The 25,557-nt window shown below is 32.7% G+C and overlaps 1 protein-coding gene, 1 non-coding gene and 1 pseudogene across 2 annotated transcripts; all 3 read right to left on the reverse strand.

Annotated features, from left to right (window-relative positions):
* Positions 1 to 2,557: 2,557 nt before the first annotated feature.
* On the reverse strand, positions 2,558 to 2,664 carry LOC149526464 (small nucleolar RNA R71). Its single transcript, XR_016351979.1, has one exon. It is a non-coding gene; the product is annotated as a small nucleolar RNA R71 (small nucleolar RNA).
* A 7,512-nt stretch (positions 2,665 to 10,176) lies between these two features.
* On the reverse strand, positions 10,177 to 13,082 carry LOC110426743 (actin cross-linking protein, putative (DUF569)). Its single transcript, XM_021442039.1, has 4 exons — positions 12,991 to 13,082; positions 12,173 to 12,766; positions 11,776 to 12,067; positions 10,177 to 10,572 (listed from the first exon to the last, which is right to left on the reverse strand). The coding sequence occupies exons 2-4, from the start codon at positions 12,758 to 12,760 to the stop codon at positions 10,547 to 10,549; spliced, it is 906 nt and encodes a 301-aa protein (XP_021297714.1). The 5' UTR covers positions 12,761 to 12,766; positions 12,991 to 13,082; the 3' UTR covers positions 10,177 to 10,546.
* Positions 13,083 to 20,902: 7,820 nt separating this feature from the next.
* On the reverse strand, positions 20,903 to 21,417 carry LOC149526465 (large ribosomal subunit protein eL32z pseudogene; annotated as a pseudogene).
* Positions 21,418 to 25,557: the final 4,140 nt, after the last annotated feature.

Raw genomic sequence — 25,557 nt, forward strand, 5'->3', positions numbered from 1 at the left:
AAATATGTAATCTCTAATTCACCACGAGCTCTTCTAGGAGCCTTGATAGGTATCTGCACATCAAGAAAATAAAAGATATGTTGATAGCTCTCGTAAACTTGCAAAACCTTCTAAACCTTTTAAGAAAACTCTCTTAAAAGATTCCACACAACATGTTCGGACATAGATAAGTCACTGATAACTCTTTATTATAGAGTTATTTTTTTACTCATTTTGGGAGCTTAAGTAGCTAGTCTTGAGATTTTATGTTCGAATTTTAGCATTTAGGTGTTTTTTTTAGTTTAAGTTGATTATTTGTTAAGTGATTAATTTAAGTTATTTTAGTTAAATTTTAGGTTATTTTATTTTAAATTACTTTAAGAGTAGTTGTTGCTTATTCTCCTATGGCTTTGTAGGAAATTGATGAAAAAGACTCATTTGATGAAAATCAATGCTGAAGTATGGTGATATAGTTCAGTTAGTATATGTTTTCAATATTTTGACCATATCTCTTTCTAAAAAACTCCAAATGAGGTGATTCTTTGACCAATCAAATTATAAGAAGAAGGGAACAATTTTTATGTTCACCAATTGGCCCAGTTATGATTGGATCATGGTCAAAACATTTGTCAATTCGGACCACTGCAGCAGGATGTAAAGACTGAACATGATGCATTATTTGGAGCAAATCTTTCAATCGAAGTCCAATTGATGTGATTTTTAATCCATTGGAGTTAAGAGACAGGGATAAAACTTTTTGTTTACTACTTTGCCCAGTTCTTAAACATTCAGGGTGAAACTCATGTTTGAATTGATAGACTGCCACAGCGCTGGGAAACAAGGCTGCAGCGTTGATGAAAGGAAGCACACATACAAAATTCCAGAGAGCTCAGCGCTGCAGCGCTGGAGAAGTAGCGCCGCAGCGCTGCGCGACTTCCCTAAAAAATAAAGGACATAACGAATTTGCAAAATTAGGTTTTTGGAGCCTATTTAAGGAGACTTTTTCAGAGATTTTTGAGGCAGCAAGAGAGGCAGCAAAGGAGGCAGCAAGAAACTATTTGGAGATTTGGAGCCAAGAACAAGCAAGGAAACAAGAGATTGGAGAGAGATCAAGATCATACATCTCTAACTATTAGTTTTTCTCTTACCTTTGTGTTTTTTTCTTATTTTCTTTGACTTGGATTCATGGCTAAATTTCTTTGGATTTGTCTTTATTAGATATTATGAACTAATTTATTTTTCTAGGTTGCAATTGAACTCACATGTAATTAGATTTTTAATCACTTTCTTGCTTTTTCAATGGGATTTGAATTGTTTATTCCAATTTGTTCTTAATGCTTTTAATTGCATGGCCACCAATTAAATTGATCTAACCTAAACAAACTTGGGAAAGGGAGTTTAGTGTAGATAAAATTGGGATAGCATATGATCATATTAATTGATTTGCGTATAGGATAGGGATATTATAGGCCATATGTAGCCAAATTAGAGCCTGAACTTAATGAGTTTGTTTTAATTTCAATTCACATAGGGATATAGTGTTTTGGTTAAAATAGATATTTTTATAAGATGGTTGGGAGACCCTTATAAATAATTTAGGACTCTAAGTTAGCAATTCAAACCATTGAGATAAGTTAAGGAAGAAAGGTAAGATTTAGATGAAGTGTGAGGGATATTGTAATCCTAGGCTTGTTTGATTTGATATTTATTTGAGTATTTATTATTTTGATTTTTCTTAATTTAATTCTGCTATAACTTAGTTTGATTTGATATTATTTTGATATTGTTTGGATAAGATTAATTTGCAATAATTTTAGTACTTAGTAAACTTTTAGATCAATTCCCTGCGGGATCGATACTCTACTTGCTAATATACTATCTATTCGATACGTATACTTGCGTGGTAGAATTTTAACTGACAAGATTTTGGCGCGTTGACGGGAATGTTTCTAGAATTTATACTTACTAATACCAAGCAATTTGTCTTACTTCAAATTTTATTTTTCTGTTTTTAATATTAGATTTTTTGTTCGCAGATCTCTTTGGTCTTGCATGCAAAGAAGAAACAACTTGAATCTTGTTCCTTTTGATCCTGACATAGGAAGAACTTTTAGAAGACATCGAAGGGAGAATTTACAAGTTGCAACTTTAAATCAGACATGGTGAGGATAACATAATAATTGCAATAATGCCATTAATTTTTCCCGAAGCAAATAGAGCACTACGGGATTATGCTGTTCCTCTTGTGCAAGGTTTGCCACCAAAGCATTAGGAGACCTTCCATCAATGCGAATAATTTTGAAATTAAGCCAGCTTACATTCAGATGATTCAGTCTTCAGTCCAGTTTAGTGGATTACCTAGTGATGATCCTAATTCTCATTTGGTAAATTTCCTAGAGATTTGTGACACCTTCAAGTACAATGGAGTAACTGATGATGCTATTAGATTGAGACTGTTTCCCTTTTCTCTGAGAGATAAAGCAAAAAGTTGGCTTAATTTCTGCCTAATGGGTCTATCCATATATGGGAGAATTGGCACAAAGTTTCTAGCAAATTTTTTCCACCTACCAAGACTGCAAAGATGAGGAACGATATCACCTCATTCATACAATTTGATGGTGAGTCCTTGTATGAAGCCTGGGAGAGGTTTAAAGAACTACTGAGAAGATGTCCACATCATGGGATTCTGATGGTTGCAAGTTCAGACATCTACAATGGGTTGGTTGGGTCATAAACTAATGCTGCTGCTGGTGGAATTAATGAGTAAGAATGCTGTAGATGCCTACAATTTGTTGGAAGAGGATGGCCTCCAATAATTATCAATGGCCTTCGAAAAGGTCAGGCTCGAGAAAAGCTGTTGGAGCTTATGAAATGAGTGCACTTGGCACCTTAACTACTCAAGTAGCTGCGTTGTCCAAAAGCTTGATACACTGGGAGTTCATGCAGTTCAAAATTCATTAGTTGTTTGTGAGATGTGTGGAGATAGTCATTTTTATGATCATATCTATATTTGAGAATCAGTCCAGTTCGTGGGGAATTTCAAACAGCAGAAAAATAACCCATACTCCAATACTTATAATCCTGGTTGGAGAACACCCCAACTTTTCATGGAGTAACAATGCAGAGCCTTCCAATCCAAACCCATCATGCCTCCTGGTTTTCAACAACAAGCTAGACCACAAATTTCAGAAAAGAAGTCCCAATTGGAAGAACTCCTCTTGCAATATATATTCCAAGACTGATGCAATATTCAAAGTCAAGGAGCCTCCTTGAGAAATCTTGAGACCCAAGTGGGCACGCTCGCCATTCCATCACATAGACTCAAGGTTCCTTACCAGTGAGCACACATCAATCCTAAAGGTAAGGACAATGCCAAGCAATCACTTTAAGGAGTGGAAAGAGATTGAAGGGGTGAATCAAAAGCAGTTGAATATGAGATTGAACATGTGATAAGGAAGGAATGTGTGAGAATGAAATTGAAATTCAACAAAAACGATGATGACAAGGCTGAAAATCAGGAACCTCTCAAGTCATCCTCCCTCCACCACCTTTTCCCAAAGACTTTCAAAGCAAAAGCTTGAAAAGCAATTTTCAGAGTTCCTCAATGTCTTCAAGAAATTACACATAAATATTCCTTTTGCTGAAGCTTTGAACAAATGGCCAGTTATGTCAAGTTCTTGAAGGACACTCCTCTCCAAAAGAGAAGCTAGGTGAGTTTGAAACTGTCTTTTCCAAAGAGGTGTAGTGCAATTCTCCAAAATAAACTGCACCCAACTCAAAGATCCAGGTAGTTTCACAATCCCTTGCACAATTGGTAATTTTATTTTTTACAAAAGCTTTGAGTGATTTAGGTGCAAGTATCAATTTATGCCTTGGTCAATTTTTGAAAAACTTGGTTTGGGGGAATGCAAACCCATCTCTATTACTTTGCAATTGGCTGATCGTTCTTATGTATACCCGAGGGGAATTATTGAAAGTGTTCTTGTCAAGGTAGATAAATTTATTTTTTCAGTTGATTTTTTAATTCTTGACATGGAAGAAGATAGGCAATTCTAATCATCCTTGGGAGGCCATCTTAGCTATGCAGGCGCATCATTGATGATGAGGAAAGGCAAGATAAGTTTTAAGTTGGAGAAGAGGTAGTCGAGTTTAATATTTTCAATGCAAGTAAACACCCTAGCCTACAAATTATGGATAGAGTGGAGTTAATTGTGAAGGCAAAGGTGAACTATATTTCTCCTACAAGTGAGCAGGCATCAACTTTGAGTTTAAGCCACCCCTCCACCCATGAACGCCCAAGGGGTCCAAAGGAGCATCCTCCGGCACTATCTAATTGCACCTTTCGAGATTGGACAACAAGGTTTTGTTTTGCTCGATATACTTAGCTTTTCCCATGGACATCAAAGAATGGTTGGGTCCTTTCAAGTGTAAGCATTCCTTGGGAATAATTAGATTGATAGTGAAGTTACGGGATTCTCAGGGTTGAGCCTTAGATCATTTCGAGATGGAAGATTAGGGGGTGCTATAGTCAAGCTAGTGACGTAAAAGAAGCGCTTCTTGGAGGCAACCACAGATATTTTTTTTTCTATTTAGTTGTTTTTTAGTTAGGTCTTGCTTTTTTCTATTTATAAGTAGTTTAATCTCTCCCTAGCTTGTTTTGCTGTGTATGCAGATTTGGAAAGCATGAAGATGAGGAGAGAAGAAGATTAGAGCTTTCAAGGAAACTACCACATTGATAGGGAAGTTTCTTTTTCTTATTCTTTTTAACTTTTCAACATTGAGGACAATGTGCAATTTAAGTTGGGGGAAGGTTTATTGTTATTATTTTTGTGATGTTTTGTATTTTTTCGTTATCTTTTCAACTAGATTTACTTGTGCCAGCTTCATTTAATTTACCTATCCATGATGAGAATCAGTTATATTCATCTTGATTCTTCAAAACACGTGATATGTTTGAGGTGTATGTAAATTCTCTGCTAGCTTTGCCATTAGGTTGAATTTCTACATTTTGAGCACTATGTCTTTTTCTTAGATTTATTGTATATTTAGAAAGGTTTATGTGAATGCAAATTTTGAATTATATATTAAGTTCTAGAATTTGTTTGATTCTCTCTCGAGGCGAAATCCTAGGCTATACTTAGTTAAGGAGATGATTTAGGCCATTGTTGGACCGATTGAGCCTTTTGTAGCCTTCTTTACATAAATTATCCTCAGTTTTCCCCTTTGAGCCTAATGACATTTTTTCTTTTGTTTGAACACTTATTTTAGCCTAGACCCTTATAATAATATTTGCAACAATTCTTGCATCCCTCATTCCTAAGTGCATAAGTCAATTTAGATGTGTATGAGCCACATAGTGAAGAGGTAGTCAAAAAAAAAACGATGAAAAGTTCAAAAATATGATTGTACTCATCTCTTGCCTAATAAAGGGAGAAGAGAATGAAGTGTTGAACAAAAGAAAACTTTGATGGAGAAGGGGTATAGTAAGTGAAGGAAATAAGCTCTGAATGGCATTCCAGATTGACTTGTGCTTAGGGTGATTTGAGCTCTATACTTATCCCATATCCACCTCCCTAGCCATACATTACAAGCTATAAAGTCCTATTGATCTTTAATATAGTGTTAGCCTACATTAGTTGAGAGAGGGGATGACAAACTTATGGGGGTTATTATATTTTGAATTTTGCATGAATATTAATTTATCCAAATTGTACATATCAAGTGAAGAGATGACACACACACACGGATTTAACTAATGATGAGGTTGCATTTGAATTGAGACATGAACTGAATAATATTTATGTGTTGCTAGAGTTATGAATATGGATTAACTTGAGGATATTAAAAGTAATTAATGAAATGGTGCATTGAAGTCTAATAAATGTTTTCATGTTTACGTTTTGTGTGTTTTATGTTTTGCTCGAGGACTAGCAAAATCTTAAGTTGGGGGGTGTGTAACTTATTATATAGAGTTATTTTTGACCATTTTGGGAGCTTAAGTAGCTAGATCTTTGAGATTTTATGTTCGAATTTTAGCATTATAGGTGTTTTTTTAGTTTAAGTTTGATTATTTGTTAAGTGATTAATTATAGTTTTTTAGTTAATTTTAGGTTATTTTATTTTAAATTACTTTAAGAGTAGTATTGCTAATTTCTCCTATGGCTTTTATAGGAAATTGATGAAAAAGATCATTTGATGAAAATCAGTGCAAGTATGGTGATAGCTTCATTCGTATATGTTTCAATATTTGACCATATCTCTTTCTAAAAAACTCCAAATGAGGTGATTCTTTGACCAATCAAATTATAAGAGAAGGGAAACAATTTTTATGTTCACCATTGGCCCAGTTATGATTGGATCATGGTCAAACATTTGTCAATTCGGACCACTGCAGCAGGATGTAAAGACTGAACATGATGCAGATATTTGGAGCAAATCTTTCATCCAGAAGTCCAATTGATTGATTTTTAATCCATTGGAAAGTTAAGAGACCGGGATAAAACTTTTATGTTTACTACTTTGCCTAGTTCTTAACATATCAGGGTGAAACTCATGTTTGAAATTGATAGACTGCCACAGCGCTGGGAACAAGGCTGCAGCGTTGATGAAGGAAGCACACATACAATTCCAGAGAGCTCAGCGCTGCAGCGCTGGAGAAGTAGCGCCGCAGCGCTGCGCTACTTCCTTAAAAAAATTAAGGATTAACGGATTTTGCAAAATTAGTTTTTTGGAGCCTATTTAAGGAGACTTTTTCAGAGATTTTTGAGGCAGCAGAGAGGGCAGCAAAGGAGGCAGCAAGAAACTATTTCTGGAGATTTGGAGCCAAGACAAAGCAAGGAAACAAGAGAATTGGAGAGAGAATCAAGATCATACATCTCTAACTATTAGTTTTCTCTCTTACCTTTGTGTTTTTTTCTTATTTTCTTTGACTGGATTCATGGCTAATTTCTTGGATATTGTCTTTATTAGATTTATGAACTAATTTATTTTTCTAGGATTGCAATTGAACTCACATGTATCTAGATTTTAATCACTTTCTGCTTATTTTCATGGATTTGATTGTTTATCAATTTGTTCTTAATGCTTTTATTGCATGGCCACCAATTAATTGATCTAGAAACCTAAAAACTTGGGAAAGGGAGTTTAGTGTAGATTAAAATTGGGATAGCATATGATCATATTAATGATTTGCGTATAGGATAGGGATATATTTATAGGCCATATGTAGCCAAATTAGACTGAACTTAATGAGTTTGTTTAATTTCAATTCACATAGGGATATAGTGTTTTGGTTAAATAGATATTTTATAAGATGAGTTGGGAGACCCTTATAAATAATTTAGGACTCTAGGTTAGCAATTCAAACCATTGAGATAAGTTAAGGAAGAAAGGTAAGATTTAGATGAAGTGTGAGGATATTGTAATCCTAGGTTGTTTGATTGATATTTATTTGAGTATTTATTTTTTGATTTTTCTTAATTTAATTCTGCTATAACTTAGTTTGATTTGATATATTTTGATATTGTTTGTGTGGATAAGATTAATTTGCAATATTTTAGTACTTAGTAACTTTAGATCATTCCCTGCGGGATCATACATATTGCTTTACTATCTATTCGATACGTATACTTGCGTGGTAGAATTTTAACTGACAGTCACAAAGTAGACAAAAGTTACAGGTACGGACAACTTCATTAAACACAAATCAAGCAAAAGAAGAAATGGACTTTGTTGAACTTACATCATCCAAGTAGAACTCACACTAGAGCCCACATTTACAACCCCAACTTCACAAAGATTGCATGGGTTGTGCCCTAGAACCTGAAATTTGTTATGCCCATTTTGGCAAATCTTACCTCACCTTGATAGATGAAAGAGAATTGAAAATCTTAGCAGAAAAACCAATACAGCAAAGGGAGATTCGCATTAAAACAAAAGAATTTTGGGCAAGTGATGAGTGTGCCAGCAAATGGGTTTCAACATTTGCTCTTAGGAGAAGAATGGGAAGAATGGGAAGAATTGGGGAAAGGAAGCCACGCACATGGTTAGGGATTAAATTTAATTAATATTTTAAATTTAATTAATAAATATTTTTTTAATTCATTTACAGTAACACAATCAAGGTCGCGGCTTTGATTTCTTGGCACCGCGGTGCTGGGTTTTTGCTATAGTCCAAAGCTTTGGAAAATACCCCGCTCCACGGCCTTAATTTCTTGGCACCGCGGCGTTGGTTTTTGACAATAGCACTACAGCGCCACTCTTCCAGTGCTGTAGCACTGAGTTCTCTGGAAAATAATCTATTGGTTCCTTTCACTAGGGCTGAAGCCTTATTTTTAATATATTTGTTAAAATTAAATAGAAGAAACTGCTTGTCAAGATGGTAAAGGCCTTGGCTATTTTCCTTCCTTGGGTTTGAATCACATCAACCACAAAATTTATTTATTTTTTAATTATTTGGATGGGTATTTAATCGAGTCCAGGTAACGAGTATCCAAAAAGTGATACCCGTACCCTACCGGAAACCGATTCAGGTAATGGTTTCACTACCCAAGCCCGTTTATCGAGTACCCTAACTTAGTATAACCGGGTCGGGTAACTGCGGGTACCCTATAATTGGGTACCCGTTGACATCCCTATCCGGTTGTAATTTAATAAATGAATAATTATTAATAAAAATAAACTTTAATATATTTATATTAAACTAAAATCAATTCTTTTGTTATTTAATTATAATATATTGTTTATTAATTACTAACTAAACTTATTACTTTGTAAAATATTAATTACTTTTTATAATAAATATAAGTGTATAATATGTTAATTTTAATGGTATATGTTTATATGTATTACTTATATATATAATTAATGAAAAATTTATAAATAAACATATTAACATATAAGTTATTTTTTATTCAATAAAGTTTTAAAAAATGTAAAAAAATAAGCAAAGGAAAACATATTTACGTTTTTAAATATTATAAACTTCAGTATGTATATATTTCTTTTTATTAATATCTATTTTTTTATAAAAGATTAATAAAATTTATAAAAAAAATTTAAAATATTCTAAGTAAAAAAATTTTAAAAATAGTATTAGCAACAGAATTTTCCAATGGAATGTTCCGTTGGGAAATTTTCATTGGTAATACCTTTTTCCAACAAAAAATTCCATTGGAAACTTTAACAGGCTTTAAATTTTTCTAGGTGCTTAATTTTTCCGACGGATTTCCAACGGATAATTTCCGTTGGAAATTTCGTCGGAAAATTTGGAGGGAGTAATTTTGGTGTGTGCTAACAAAATCTCCAACGGATTTTCAATGGAAATATTCCGTTGGAAATCCGTAGGAAATCTATTGGAAATATTCACAAAAATTTCTATTGGAAATTCGTTGGAAAATTTCCAACGGAATTTTTTCCGCCGAAAAAAATCTGTTTTCTTGTAGTGAATGTATCTAGTTGTAAAATATATAAGAAAGGAATCTTCGTATTAAACATAGGTTATGCTAGGAGAATATAGCAGAAATCTGTACTCCAATAACTAGAGAATATAATGCTTTCCAATTATTATTAGAAAGATTACTTGAAGAACATGTAAACAAAAGGATATAAATATTTATATATAGGATTAGTTTAATTAGGCTTCTCTTAAACCCTAAACCAGAATAGGTTTAGAATGCTTCCTAATAGTTTGCCTTGTAGATTTTGGACATAATATATCTATATATTTTATATTAAGAATAGTAGAATCAAGCCTGTATGAAGGGCCACTGTAATTTCATTGTAGTCCAAAATATACAGATTTTTACTGTATTTGTTATTGTAGGTAGGCCCTAATTATTGCTCCTCAACATTCTTGTATTAAGAAAATACCAAATCCTGAAAGTGCTTATGTTAGTGACCAGCCATTTAGTGTTGCAAATTGAGCACAGTTGCTTGTACAAGTTGCTTTTACTGCCCGTTAAGAAATAATCGGTAAGAACTTGCATTCATTGTCTCATTCTGCACTCTACCAACCGTACAACCACGGAGCTCATTGGCAATTAGATAGATAAATAAGTATATTCATCCTCTTATTGAACTTGCATTCAACACTGTGACAGGTTTTTACATTGTTTATGCAACCATCACGTTAGTTTGTCTGATTTGTGCTGCATTTGTGATTATCTCTGCTGGCAAACAAAGAGAAAATGAATTGTTTTAACTGTTTTTTATTTCCCATGGAGGAAGAGATATAATTCTGCAACACAACCATTGCCGGCAAGTTGATTTCCTTCATATGAAATCTCACAGCAAAAGGGCAAAAGGAATTCAACTTCCAAGCATTCCAAGTACCATACATCTGCTAACTGTATAAAGATATATCCTTTGTTGTTAAGTTCAGCAGATGATTTAAATGCCAGAGCTAATACAAGAACACTCCTTTAGCTTTCTTGAGCATGACAAAATTTGACTTGTCTCACTCCAAAGCTATTAGCAGTCTGTACCAGGGTTGGAGTAGAACGTCTATTAAAAGTAGGTGCTCCATTTGATTCAATGTGGTGCTGTCGGATTAAATTGGCATTGGGGTTCAATGAATCACAAGATCTCCTGCGACTGGTAAAATTTCCAGAAAAAACAGAAACTTTCAGTTTATGAAAAGTATGAACTATATGCATGGCTCAACACAAGCATGCCTATATGCACACTTGAGGTAGCAATAGGAAGCAACAGACAACAAATATTGGCTAATAAAAACTGAAGAAACATTTTATCAGAAAATCTGTTTCATTCTTCCCTTACTTGAGCATGTTTTACTAGTTTTGGACATGTAATCAATATCTAAGCATGCAAAAAAATAAAAAAAAAAAAAGGAAAACAAAAACCAAGAAAGCATTCAGAAAGTGTCTAAGGTACCTATGACAGTCTAAAGTACAATTGTGATTAAACTGCAGTTCTTCCCTTTGTCTAACAGTTGCAATTTGTAATTGTTAACTTAAATGAAAAACGTTTTAAGTTCAATTATGATTCTGTCATAACATGTACTTCAACAAACTATGTGTGAGATGGGGAGAAAAGAGCAGATTACTTGTGACTGAACTCCTAATACCCTATTTGTCTAAAATATGAGTTTGCACAAAGCAATTAATGCTTCATTCTCTTTGTTGAACTCCCCCTATAGGGACAAAATCATCTCTACAAGGTTAACAGAAGTGCAAGTCCAGAATTTAAGTAAACACTCCATGATCTAAGCTTTCCTTCTAGCCTAACTGGTTAATTCGGCCACTCTTAAACTGTCTTTATAATAACAGAACTCCAAAATCCAAATAGTATTAAAAGAAGAATATTAGAACAAAGAGCTGACTGTTATATCTTCTACAGTTCTCTTCCTTCCTAATCCTGAAAATTCATTTTGCTGGACAGAGTAACCAGGGATAGAAAATTGAGAAACAAATGGCAAAGCACTTTTACAGTTTCAAAATTTCTTTTGAGCAAAAACAGGGAAGAAATGGAAACCATGAATATGATATAGATCACACAAATTAACATGAAAATTTAAAAAAAAAATAAAATAAAAGGGAATGTGTTTGATTCTTCATAGCATAATGAATCTAGTAACAGATAAATCAATCAATGAAACGAAAAAAAAAGTTCAAAATGTTATAACCAAAAATAGAAGAATATATGACTCTAAGACTTTCTTATTCCTTCTTTGATAGCATTTCCTTGTTGGTGAAAATCTGGAGCGTTCTCGCGCTCATCATGAAGATCAAAATGCAAAATCAAACTCAATGAATCGAGTTACATAGTAGAAATAACCTTGAGATGATAGAGGAACCACAATGACATGCATGGCTGTATTGTTAGGAGGAAGATGCAGCCGAAGGGGATAAAGCTTGCCATTCAAAGGATTACGAGAACAAATGCAAACCTCCTCACTGACCCCTGCCTCTTCCTTCAATAGTTGCTTCAATTCCTCAACCCCACTACCCTTAAAAGTGAAGGTACGTTCTCCAATTGCCTCATCAACATTCCCATTATCATCAAATACCTCATAATTGATAACCCTTCCTTCAAATACCACTGGTGAACCATGAAATGAGTCATCAGACTGCATAAAAAAAAAAAATTCAAACCATGAGAAACCAAACTCAAGATTAACTGTTGTACCATAAAAATAATTTCATTTCTCAAACAAAAATCTTATATGCCATACCTCAAGTCTAGACATTCTAAGGCCCTTAAGTGAAATTTCTGTAGGCGAACCCGGATCAGAAGGTGCACTATCAATTGGATTAACTGCAGGCTGAGGCGGCGGCACAGGAGGAGGAGGAAGAGGAGCTGGAGCTTGTTTTCGAAATTCTACAACATCAACATTCCAAAGAATCCAATCTTGCGTTGCGGTTCTGTGAGGAACATCATGCGTAATGTGATTCCTCCAAGGTGGTAATCCTCCATTTGCACGCAGATATTGTCCATAACGAGTCCTGAGCCTAACCTGAACACCATCTCTAATAGGCTCCCATTCTAGAGAAGAATCCAATCTTCTCGGTAGAGTTTGCAGCACTTTTTTCCCTGTCATTCCTAGAAGGAATGGCATGTTGGAAGCTGTTAGGTATTTTCCGTAACAACTTTTGAGACGAATGCAACTTGCATTTGATTCCAGAATCTCCACCGTCCATTTTGCATTCCTAACTGTGCCATCTCTGTCTTGGCAAACAGTTTCCTGATCATCGTCTGCCAGTAGGTATTTGTCATGGTGGCTACGTAGACGAACAGAAGTTGCTTGTTGGAAGATTTCCATGCCACTCTAAATATCAATATCACATCGAATACTTATAAGGAAATGATCAAAGTCACCGGGTATCAAAATCCATGTTATTGATCAATGAGATGGGATTTACAAGCAAATCTTTAAATCAAGCCATAGTTGTAAAAGTATTAATCTAGTCTAATAGCCCCATCCATTTCTCAGGTCAATCCTTTTGTCATGAAAATCATTCTGATTTTCTGTTGAGTATTATTTTTTCTTACCTGAATCCAAGCTGAATAAGATCCAAATCAAGAATAGACCAGAAGTTGTTTGGGAGAAAGGAAACCTGATCAGGACTGGTTTTAGATTGTTGAGGAGGAAGGGGAGAAAGAAGCTTAAGGCGGGGAGTTGCTGCGATTGTAAACCAGATTTCCTTGCTATTCTGGGCTGTGCTAAAAAAATGGTTTATGGTGCAATGTTGAGGGAATCAGCGTGCCTTTGGTGTCCACTAATTTTGGCATGTTAATTTGTTGTGTGGTTAATTCTTGGGCTACTTTTGTTAATCTTTCTTCTTTCCAGTGCATTTTTTGGGTAAAGCAATTAATCTGTGTTAGTATGACTTCATTATTATGTGAAATTTTCATTTATCAGAATTCTATTTTGATTTTACTATTGTGATTGACAACTATTATACGATAGGTTTATTAGTATTTTCATTTTAGACTTGAAGAATAGAGATTTGAACCCTACTATTTAAACAAGGAAATCATGCATTAACCAATAAGTCAAATGTTCGGTTGCAATTTTGGTTTACTAGTATATTAGAGTGATTTTATCATTGATTAGTCTTTATAGTTTTTTTAAAAGATATTTTTATATTTAATCTCAATTTTTTTTTTTAATTTAGAGAATTGACTCGACTCTTTGAATAAGAAATCAATAATAAAGCTATGAGCCAAATACTCAAATACCAGTATCTTAAAATACCCACGTGAAATAAAAATTATCATAAAGTAGCTAGCATTTGTATATCATTGGTGGAATATATTTCTAGCTTTAATTTACCATGAGAGCAAGGTAAACCAAAAATTAAGCATAGGGGTTTAGAATATTCTAGAAGAACATTATTTGGGTAGGTCATTTTCTCACATAATACTTTTGAGGCTATCTTTTTTCATATAAAATTTTGTGTTTTGTTACTATTCCCATAAGGGAGAAAGGTGTTAAATTTTTACAAAAAAGACAATAGCATCTTTATAATTTTGACTAAAAAGACAATGAAACTCTTATATTTAAAGCCTTATTTAATTTTTGCATTTGAACTTTAAACATTCTCCACACACTTTCTTGAGATTAGGAACAATATATACCAAAAAGGAGAAAAAAAATTGATGATCATGTGCACTGAAAATTTTGTTTTCTGTTAACAGTAAAAAATAAAATTCATTTTTATCCAACAAATCAATCGAGTATTTCATATAGGAAAGAAATACAATTACATTCAAAGTTCTCCACTTCTTTCCTAAGCCTCTTAAAACTGTATAGAACAAAACTAAAGGCAATTGCTGGGATCAACTTAAGGATTATAAAAAGTTTTAAATCAGAATTCATATTTTTCCATTACCTCTGTTTTCTTACTAAAACAACAAGTCTTAGACATAATCAAAACAAAATGTAACTTTGAGTACAGTAAAAAAAAATGCATGCTACCCCATTAAGCATTTTTTTTTTTGACAATTCCAAAATAGACTTCAAATATTGATTTCATTCCATCAGTCTCTTCCAAGCAAAAGCAAACATAACAAAAATCTTGCTAATTCTCCTTTGGCTGAAGTTTTACGAATTCTCTGAACATAGGATTCTTTTATCCACCACTGCCTTCAAATATAGACATTATTGAGATTCGACTTTATGTTTAAATATAAAAATAATAAAAAAAATTAAAATATAAAGAAATTAAAAAATAAAATAAGTATTTAATAAAAAAAACAACCGAATCCCACAAGATTAATATTTGTATTTTTTATGTAATTTTCAAATTAATTGTAAACATTTATAAGTTTAAGTATTGCATACTTTGTGCTAAATATCATAATCAAAAGTCAATTAAATCCAAAAGGCTAGTGATGAAGCAAGAAACTCGAAAAGAGAATAAGACGGTCTAAAATCCTGCAATCGAAATCTTTGTTTTTTCTCTTTTAGGATTTGTCAAATCTTCAACCATTCAAATGTCTAATTCACACAGTGACTGAATAAGACCTTCTCAAAAGTAAGATTTTACTTGTGTTAATAAGTTTTGTTTCTAAAATGAAAAGATTAAAAGTTCTTCCTGAATCTTATTTTTGTTAAACAAAGAAAATTATTTTTTTTTCTTATTTTTATGAAACCACTAAGAAGTGGTTGAAAGCTTAGAGTTTTAGTTGGCTAACATAGCATATTTATATAGCCAAACTAAGTTGTAACCCTAGATACAACAATTGTATTTTTATTCAATTAATTTCTTATGAACTTAATTAATTTCTCACTTTATTTTGGTTTATTCCAATTAATCTAACTTAATTGATTATCCTTATTTAATCTTAATCATGTTACTTAATGTGTGTAACCTATTAGGCTTCTAACATGTTGGCAATAAATATAAATCCTAATCAAATATCAAATTGATAATTAATTTATATTTTTATATTATAAACGGCATCTAACAATACATTATGATCACCAAAATATTCAAGGTGTCAATTATAGAATTTGACCAAGCCCTTCAGTGATAAGTCTCTTAGTGCAATATGGTCCTTTCATCAAATATTCTGGATATATCACAAAACATAGCCCAGTGTATGCTTATGACATTTCATTTTAGTTCTCATAATTTATGATTAACTTTATGAATTTAGGAAACTAACTGTCCTCAGATTCATCATGCTTTGGCCAAAGACTTTATATAAGTTAATCAAGAATTGAGAACAACTGAGATACATCTCCTCATATCACTTGGGGTGATGAATCCTCTCTTGACTACTCATTCACTTTTGCATGCTTCATGACATACCCAAAAACATCATGTTTAAGCATCTAGTTGCCTCCAAGCCCCTAAAAGTGAAATTAGAATATGTCATTCTATATATAAGATGACTTAATGTTTCAAGTCCGAGGACTAGTTGGATAACTATCACATGAGAACATATTTCATAGACACTTTATTATTTTTTTATTGTGTTTTACTAATCATAGTTTAGCTGTAGTTTAATTGATCATGCCTTGACTAGAATTGATCACAACTTTAATGCTTATTTAAGGGTTGAGCAAGTTTCTTTCACATTAGGCTCAAAGATAACCTCCCTAATGTAAAGTTAAGAAGTCCTCTTTGACCACATATAGTAATGTGAAGGGTGAATAATATGCAATATGCATATAATTATTGTTACTATAAAAAAGCTTAAGTATAATATATCACTAGCAAAGTGCTAGCTTAGAATAGCTTATAAGATAGATGAAAAGAGTAAATTAAAGTTGTTGTAAAAACCTAACCAACTATGAAGTCCCATGGAGAAGAGTCATTATTCCTAATATTTGTATCTAATTTTCCTCATACTTTGTGTAATATACTATTCCAAAAATGACATCTAGACTAATGCATTTATAAAATTCTAAAGTAACAAATAAAACCCCTTATTGAATTTTTTTTAATTAAAGAATTAAGCTTATAGTAAAATGTTTCTTTGTAAATTATGTAAATGTTATAAAGTTCATAAGAAATAGATTAAAGAAGACTTTATGTAAACTTGATAAGATGGAGAGTCAAGAAGCCATGGAGAACATTAAGGAGATTTGACTAAAGGTCTTATAAAGATTACGTATGTAATTACCTAGTTTTAAACCAATTAGTTTTCTTTTGATGGCTCAAGGAAACTGAATTAGGCAAAGCCCATAATCATCCAAGTAGTTTGCATGCTAGGATTTATTTATATTTGTAAGGGCTAATTGCAAGGGTTGGTTTTGATCATGAGGATATTGGTTAGTGGTGGAACAACAGTTTAGTTAGATAAAGGGTTATTGAAAATATTAGATTTGATCTTGTTTTCAATATCAATAAGGTCTTCAATAGCATTCTTAATGTTGATACAAACATCAATTTAATAGCCTATTCTGTGGTGGTAAGTAGAGTATTTGTTGGTATCTATGTAAGAAGGTAACGACTAAAAAGAGGTTTTGGGGGAAAAAGTTGTAACTTAGCATTTTTTGGAGCTTTTTTAGGGCTTTGAAAAGTGTGATCTCTAGGTCGTGTATGGGCAATTTTTGTTGTATCTAAGGAAACTAAGGTTGTTTACCTGAAAAGTTCCAATTATGTTGGTAAAGTTACTCCTTCTTAATTTCTTGTTAAATGACTTTTTCTCTAACTTTCCCTATTAGTAGCATCCTCAATGTTGATTTCTATATCATAAAGCTGCTCAAAGGTAGTACAGGGCAATGCAACCAATTGATCACATAATACACTAGCAAAAGATCGTTCACAACACTTTTGATTGAATTCTTTTTTATTTGTTGGGAATTCATCAGCATGATTTTGGTTTTTCATCAAGTCAAAAACCGATCAAAGGTTTCCTATGGATTTTGTTTGGTGGTTATAGAATATTGCTTCAAAAAAAGCATGTCATCTCCTCCTAATCTCTTGTCATGGCGTCTAGCTAGTTATGGAATCAAATATATTCTACTTCATAAAGAAGGTTTCAATTAAGTGCTACTTAGTCAAGGCTCTAAGTTGTAGTACTACAATAAACTACTTTAGGTGTTTCTTGTGGTCTCTAATTCCATCAAACTTATCAATAGTGAGCATTGTGAAAATGGTGAATAGATGGCTTTCAGGTTTCACATTGAATCTATAACACCTTAATCTTTTGTTGTGTAAACTAAGTTAGCTAAGAATGATTTGGAGAATTTATGATATCATTAAGGACTTTGGTGGTATGTTAAGTAAGCTAAGTGTATAAAGCTTATATTATGACACTTAGGCTCGTTTTATGAGAAATGGTGAATGAATCCTATAGCTTGAGGTTTGGATTTGAATTTGATGTTAAATTTGAGGATATATGTATATGGATTGGAGTTATATGAATTGTTTATAGTGTGATATCATTAAGGAATGATTTTGGGGTGATAAGTTGGGATTTTTGGAAGTTTAGAAACTAAAAATCTACCTATAAAAGAAAATGAATTGATACATTTGCCAATATATTGATACATTCTTCACAAGATGAACAACATAAGATATACAAGAGATTTTCTATTGATACATTTAAGGATGAATCGATAAATTTAAGTAAAAATGAATATCTATCGATACATTATCAAAATGTATTGATAGATTTAAAGCAAAGAGCACCCAGGGGAAAAAAGTATCGACACATCCCCCTCATGCATTGATACATTTTGTCGAAACCCTTGCAAATGTATTGATACATTCCTAAATGTACTGATACACCACTGCGTATGGGTAAAAAGTAAAAAGATTCCGAGCTATCTGCTCATTTTAAAACAAAACCCTAACTCTTTTTTTCTTTTTACCACTCCAAACCCTAACCTCCCAAATCGATTTGGGGCCATTTGGAGTAGATTGAAGCTTGGGAAATGCCTTTAGAGGTAAGATTAAACGTTTTACTGATTGGTTTTCAATTTAATTGGTTAATAACCTAAAAACCCAATTTTTCTAGCTTTGGTGAATTCCTCTCGATTTTGTTGGAATTTAGAGCTTTGATTTGTGCAATCCAACTTCTAAGGTATGGGTTTAGCTCATTGTTAAGGGATTTGAGCTTGAATGTTGGATTTCTAAGAAATTAGTTATTTTAGAAAAGTTGAATTTTTGAAAGCTAAGAAATAATTAGTTTTATGATGTCTATGGTGTGTTGATGTGTTTAAAGGAAAAATTGGAGTTAACTAACTCGTTGGTGAGCAGAAGGATAGTTAAAGGCTCAGAATCAGAGCTTGACAGTGGAACTGTCACTATGAGTGAGTTTAATTTAAATGTACGTGAAGCATAACGCATGATAGATGCACTGCATTGATGCTAGATTTTGTAAGTAGGCCTAGATCGATATGGCTAGGATAGAGAACAAATTTATATATGAATATATAAATATATACATATACATATGTATGTATGTATGTATGTGTTTACATGTGTTGTGATGTTTGTGCCTTGGGACTAACCACTTGGTGGCCTATGTTGATTGTGCCTAAATTAGGAAATCTAGAAGATATCATGGATGATTAGTAATAGATTACTCTAGACAGATAACTTTAGAGGACATTGAGTAGTTAATGGTTTAGTGATTTAAAGGCACTTAGATGAGATTTAACTAGCAATGTCTAGAGCTCATAAGAGAAATCTTAAATATGAAATATTGTATTACTGATATTTAAGGCATGATGGCTTTATTGTGGATTTGCTTTGATGCTAACAATTTCAGATGTTAATTCGACTTGAGGTTAAGTGGAGTCTTATGCCTTGAAACTATGTGTGTGTAAGCAAGGATGATGGTGTTAGTCTTGCCTATGATTACTGCCTGCAGTGCTTTGATGCCACTCGTTTGAGATTACTCATAGTGATGCCGTCCGTTGGTAGATTACTCCGGATGATAACTTTGATTCTCCACTCGTTGTTTCAGCACGCGCATGATTTGATTTTTCACCGATGACTTAACCTTGAGCATTATTTGACTTTGCTGGTTAGTCATCGTGTGTGATTTGATGATGTTCAGGGAAAGACCACTTTAAAATTTGATAAAGTCATGGATGATGTGACATAGCTTTAGAGAGGCAAAGATAGATTTTATTTGATATAACATTCTTGCAAGTAAAGTGTGCCTACAGAGTATGACTTTAAATGGCTTTAAAGATAAGCCTAATTAGTATATACTATTTGTGGAGATTTTATAAGGATGACTTATATGCCCTTAATATTAAAGATATTTGTTAAAGCACTTTGTTAGTTTTAAGTATGATATATGTGTAGGCATATATATATATATGTGTGTGTGTGTGTGTGTGTGTGTGTGTGTTATTTATCTACAGCCCTTACTGAGTATTAGATGACTCATCCATTTTGTACCATGTGCAAATAAATAAGCCACCGGATAGTGCGTGGCAAGGGTCATTCATTGACAGACTGATTTTTGGCATCCGGTGGGTCCCTAACCCAATTGGTCATTCCATTAAGTTTATCATGAGCTTTCGCTCCTTATTCAGTTTAATTGTGTATGTAGGCACAATGTGCCATTTAAATTTGTGTAAGGGTTGTAAAGCAAGAAATCATTTGTTGGCCAATGTTATGAATATTGTATTATGATTTACGTATGAACAATGTACCAGGGATAATTTTATATATTTAAATTTAAATTATATTATGAGAATACTTGATGCAAAAATCCCTTGGTTATATGGTATGTATGATTTGGGATTCTGAGGCTAGCTCGGGTCTCGTGGGTCTTACCTACTGGGCTAGTGCATCAATCTTGGACCTTCGAGTTAGGGTCATGACACAAGCTCTTGACTTTAAAGAGATAGCTTCCAACAAGGAATATCTTATTCATCATGGCATGAATCTTCTTCATTCTTTCATCTCAAAATGCTCTTCCTTGGATTTTATGAACCTTTTGTCTAATTTTTATAACATTTCCTTTAATGAATTTAACTCATCTCCTTTCTTAGAGTTCTTTAATAGTTATTAGATACAAAATCCTTATTATCTTCCTTCATATCAAGCTTTATAACCTTCTTGATTGTCTTTTTAAAAAGCACCAATAACTCAACATTAATTCTATGCATATTCTAATCTGATTGATTGATCTTTTCATCCATGGTAACCATCCAATTCATGCATGAATGTCCATGTTTGGGAAACAATTTCCATCAAAAACTTCTTTTTACTTTTCTATTCTGCACTACAAGTGAACATGTTGCCTCTAATGAATTAGAACACTTTACCAAGTTCTTAACTATCTGCTTATGGTATCGAAGCTATAAAGCTATGGTCTAGAATTTTCCATCAGCCTATTATGATGCTGGTAAAATAGAGTAAAAAAAGACAAACATTCTTAGAAGTCCTTTTAATTTTCATTTTCAAATACCCTTCGAATCTATTTTTTAACAAAAAAGGGCAATGACTCACAACTTCACGTTAATACTTGGCAGGTATTTTTAACAACAAAAAAATATCTTAAGCAAAATTCTAATGTGATTGCGGAGAACAACAAAATTATCCAAAATTGATAAGAATGTTAAACAAAGGAAGCTCATTACTAAACATAATCACCACAATGGCTTATTCATCCTCTTGGCTGGGCAAGCTTGTTAGTTGACAACCAACATCAAGTTAAGCTACTCTACAATCTCTTTTCTCTTCCTTGTGGAAACATCATGGGCAATCTCAGCACAGTATTCTTGTTGTGCATCATCAACAGCTCAAGCTTTTTGATGTTATGCACAACAAATTTCTTGAAGCCATTGGGAAGATACTGACGAGTCTTTTGGTTTGAACCATAACCAATGTTAGGCATCGAAGTGCATTCCTTGAACTTTCTTCTTACACGGGAGTTAATACCCTTTGGTCTACGCCAGTTTGTCTTGATAGAGATTTTGTGGTCATGCTAGGGTCTCTTGAACTTCTATAACCTTTTATTCACGATCTTCTTACTTCGAAGTGGCACCACCATTCCTTCTTATCCTTCTCCTTCTTTTTCTTCGTACCTTTGGAAAATTACGAGTTTGGGATGGCCAAGGCCACCCTTTAAATCTTCCTAATTCCTATCTTTTTTTTAAGACAAGATTTTGACGTTTTGTTCTTCAACTTAATGAGTTGAAAATCACCAATTCATTGTCAGTAGTTTTCAAATAGATATTGAGACATTAATTGGTCAGCATGCATTTGTTGACTTGAACATTTTTTATTAAGAATCAAAGAGAGTGGGTGAGACATTAAAAAAATGTAAAACTACTAGAAATGACCCACCTTTTTTAATGCACTAAATTCTGATGCTTTTAGCTTTCCCCTTGCTTAATAACAAAGCAAACAAAAGTAAACTACTAGAAAAACAAGAGGCATTAGAAGAAGTTTGTTACTCTACCACAATTATTCCATTCCACCCTTTGGCAAGTGTTTTTGGTAAGCCAGAAATATGCATGTGCAAAAAAGGGAGGATAGGGTTTTTGCTAACCACTGGATCTATTGGTTTTGTTTCTCTTCAACTTTTTGGTTAAACACCAAAATACTAGTAGTATCCAAATCTAAAACTCACTTTTCAAGGAACCTCAACTCATTTTCTGCCACCGGTGAGCAAAAGGTTTGCAAAGCCACAAAAACAAGATAAGAAAGAGGTCTTTGAAAGCTGCATCCTTGACGTCATCACATTTTTTTCTACCTTATCCTTAATCACATTATTATTTAATTTGAATTGTTTTGTTCTCATCTCAACATGAAATTCTCAACCCATGCATCCACATGGATTCCAACTATACCAACACATTAAAAATTCGTTGTGTGCACATCTACATATGACTTAATAATCTAGTAAAATATATTTAATTGACCCTGCTGTTTAATTATCATACATTTGTTTAAACTTCACAATTTCTGCTGTAGATTTACTATATATATCATAATGAAAGCAGTATAGATTTTACTATGGAAAAGAAACTACTGCTTGTAGTATAAAACTTCATAATTTCATTTTTGCCAATTAGAGTGGCAAAGGGATGTATAAATCTGAACAAAAACATAGAGCTCCCTTCACTCTTATCTCTCCTATCCAAATTACCTTCTCTCTCTTATCATGGATCCTTACAAGGTACTGAGCACCAAGTGTTTTTTTTTTTAAGCTTCAATTTTTACTCTAGTTTCATTTATTTGGGTTGTTTACATCAACTCAGGCAGAAGCAAAAGTAGTGCTTCTCGGTTGCTGGATTTGGTCATCGTTTGTTTTGGTGTGATCTTTTGATTGTTTACTAGTAAACTTTATAAAAGTATGTTAACGGTTGAAACTCTATATTAAATTCAAAAAGATATCTCACTTGTAGTAAGGAATGAATAACTCGACCACATGAATTTTGAGTTCCTTCCACTTTTCTGTGTTTCCTCAGCTACTAAGCAGAGTATTTGTCTTTTCCAAGTTGTGTCAATTCAATTTCTTTTTCTTATCTTGTCTTGCTTGCACTTACATGTATTATTTCCTCTAGTTCTAGTTTTCAGCTCTTTCAGAGTTTTGCTCATCTAACTCTTATATTCTCTTCTGATAAAATTAACGCCACCATTTATATTATAAAATCTTCAATTAGTTTTCCTGCATCTATTTTTTTTTCTTATTCGAGCTATTTTTAAATGCAATATCATTCTTCAAGTGCCTTTAATTCTCCATTTTGGACCAGTAATTCTGGGGCTTCAGTTTATAACAACAACTCATCACTCACTGTCGAGGCAAAAAGTAATCATATAATTCTCAGTGTGCCTATATCACGTTCATTCATGGTAATAGTTTCCTAGATGATGGAGTTTCTAATCATCAACTACTGATTCTTTTGGTCAATTTGGATGCACTTCTTATACTACTTTTAACCTTTGTTAAGGTTTTGATCTGTCAATATTCTCTTTCAAGGTTGATTATTCGCGTCAATTGATTTGAACCATGTTTTATATGAGTTAATGCTTCTTGAATCATTGAATACAGTCCCAGATTTCAAAGACCAGACTTTTTTTTTTGCTTTGTTATTGAACATGAGGAAAGCTAAAAGCATCAGAATTTAGCGCATTGAAAGCTGAGGACCAGGATGACATCAAAACTAGAAGAAACACACAAGAGAAAAGACTTTTGAATGTATATATTTATTTTATTAAGTAAACAGACAAGTAAAATGTGTGAATAGAAAATGAAAACATAGAGATGACACAAGATCCAAAAACTAGCATTGTTAAATAATATTATTGGTTAAAATGCATGTTAACAACTTTTTAACTCAAATAATCAACATTATTGATTACCAAAATTATAGTGAAATGTTGTTGCATTTACAGAATATGCTTCTTTTCAATGCTGTCTCTATTTTCTTTCATTTATTTTTAACTATAAAAGTATTAGTTTAATTTGTTTTTTCTAAACCAATTCTAATGAACATGCAGATTTCATGCGATCAATCATGGCAATCATTAAATATATTTGGTAGGTAATCAAGGGAAAAAGATTGCAAGATATGAATATGCACAAGCTATAAATTTTTCTTTTTCTTTATTAAATTTTGTTCCTATCTTATTGAGGCATTGAACTAAGGTAGCGTTAATAAATGTGCAGATTCATTCAACTTGTTGGTTAACAATGGTGTAGCTGTTGGTCAACTTGTGAATATCCATTCATTGAAATATTCCATAGTCCAGAATAAGTATGTGACTTCTCTTTGTGTCTACTTTCTCCTCTACTACTATTTACTTTCAAATGGGTGTATTCAACTTTGATATGACTTGATATATTTTTGTGGCACTATCTACTTTGAAATTGTTTATATTTGGTCTGAATCATTACTTGGAAAAGGCTCCTTGTTTTTTTTTCCCTTGAGAAAAGTAAGATATTGGTGAAGGAAAACGAAACAAGACTTCTCAGTTTCATTATTATGTAATTAGTCAGCAAGACTGCAACTAATTGATCAAGATTCTGTTTAAACTAAACCAACATGGTCAAGTGGAAAATGTATAAAACTAATCATGACTTGGGGTCCAATTCATAGTGCTTATTTTTTATCCAAAAGGAAAAGAAAAAGAGTTTTGGCCATATGTTTCCTTCTGCAAGCACAAACTTTTAGATTTTCCTCTGTTTATATGTGAATGTTTTTCAAATAATAGGTTTTTGGGTATTCTGTATAATAAATGGGTTTATACAATCATTGTTCATTTCATTTATCAATCACTTGCTTTTATAGGATTTTGTACTCATGAATACATAGAAAAGTTGGTGAATATTAATTTATCTACTCATTTATAAAGTTACACTTATATAGTGTTTTGTTTTTTTTTTTTGTTTTTATTCTTGTATGGAATCATTTTTACAATCTTGACCTATCATTATTTTTTAAAATTTATATTTAAAATGTTTAACTTAGTTTTTCATAATGGAATGTAGTTGTTAATAATTTTTATTGTAAACAAGAATGAAAAGTACTCATGACTGTTATATTCTATGACAGTTGGGATTACAAAATGACGGTTGATCGATCTTGGATGTATCATCGTTTAACTTCTTATGGATTCATTAGAGATGAATTTATAAATGGAGTTAAAGAATTCATTAATTTTGCTTGTTCTAACTCTACATTTATATGAGAGAATACTATTAGATGCCCTTGCTCGTAATGTAGTAACAACAAGTTTCTAAATTGCAATAAGGTGACAGAGCACATCCTTAAAAAGGGTTTTACTAGTGTTTGCACAATTTGGAGTTTACATGGGGAACATGATGTTGGACAATCATCAAGAAGTAAAGATAAAGTTGAACCATATGCTATTAATAGGGAACATGCAGAATATGGAGAACCTACATTTGAAGAGGAAATAGCCATATACTAGAATGGTTAGGGATGCTATGGGTCCGGAAGTTGCTTTCAATTATAGTCATGATAATGAGTCAAGGTTTGTGAAAGAAGATCCAAATCCAAATGCAGCTAGTTTTTACTCTTTGTTAAGTAATGTAGACAAACCTTTGTGATCAGGTTGCACAAAGCACATAACGCTTTTAGCTATGTTGCAACTTTTAAATGTTAATTTAGAGTTTAATTTAAGTGAATCATGTTTTGATCGGCTGTTGGAGATAATAAAG

Source organism: Theobroma umbraticum, unplaced genomic scaffold (assembly GCF_002168275.2).
Source record: "Theobroma umbraticum cultivar Fairchild unplaced genomic scaffold, ASM216827v3 scaffold_12.0, whole genome shotgun sequence".
Taxonomy (NCBI): domain Eukaryota; kingdom Viridiplantae; phylum Streptophyta; class Magnoliopsida; order Malvales; family Malvaceae; genus Theobroma; species Theobroma umbraticum.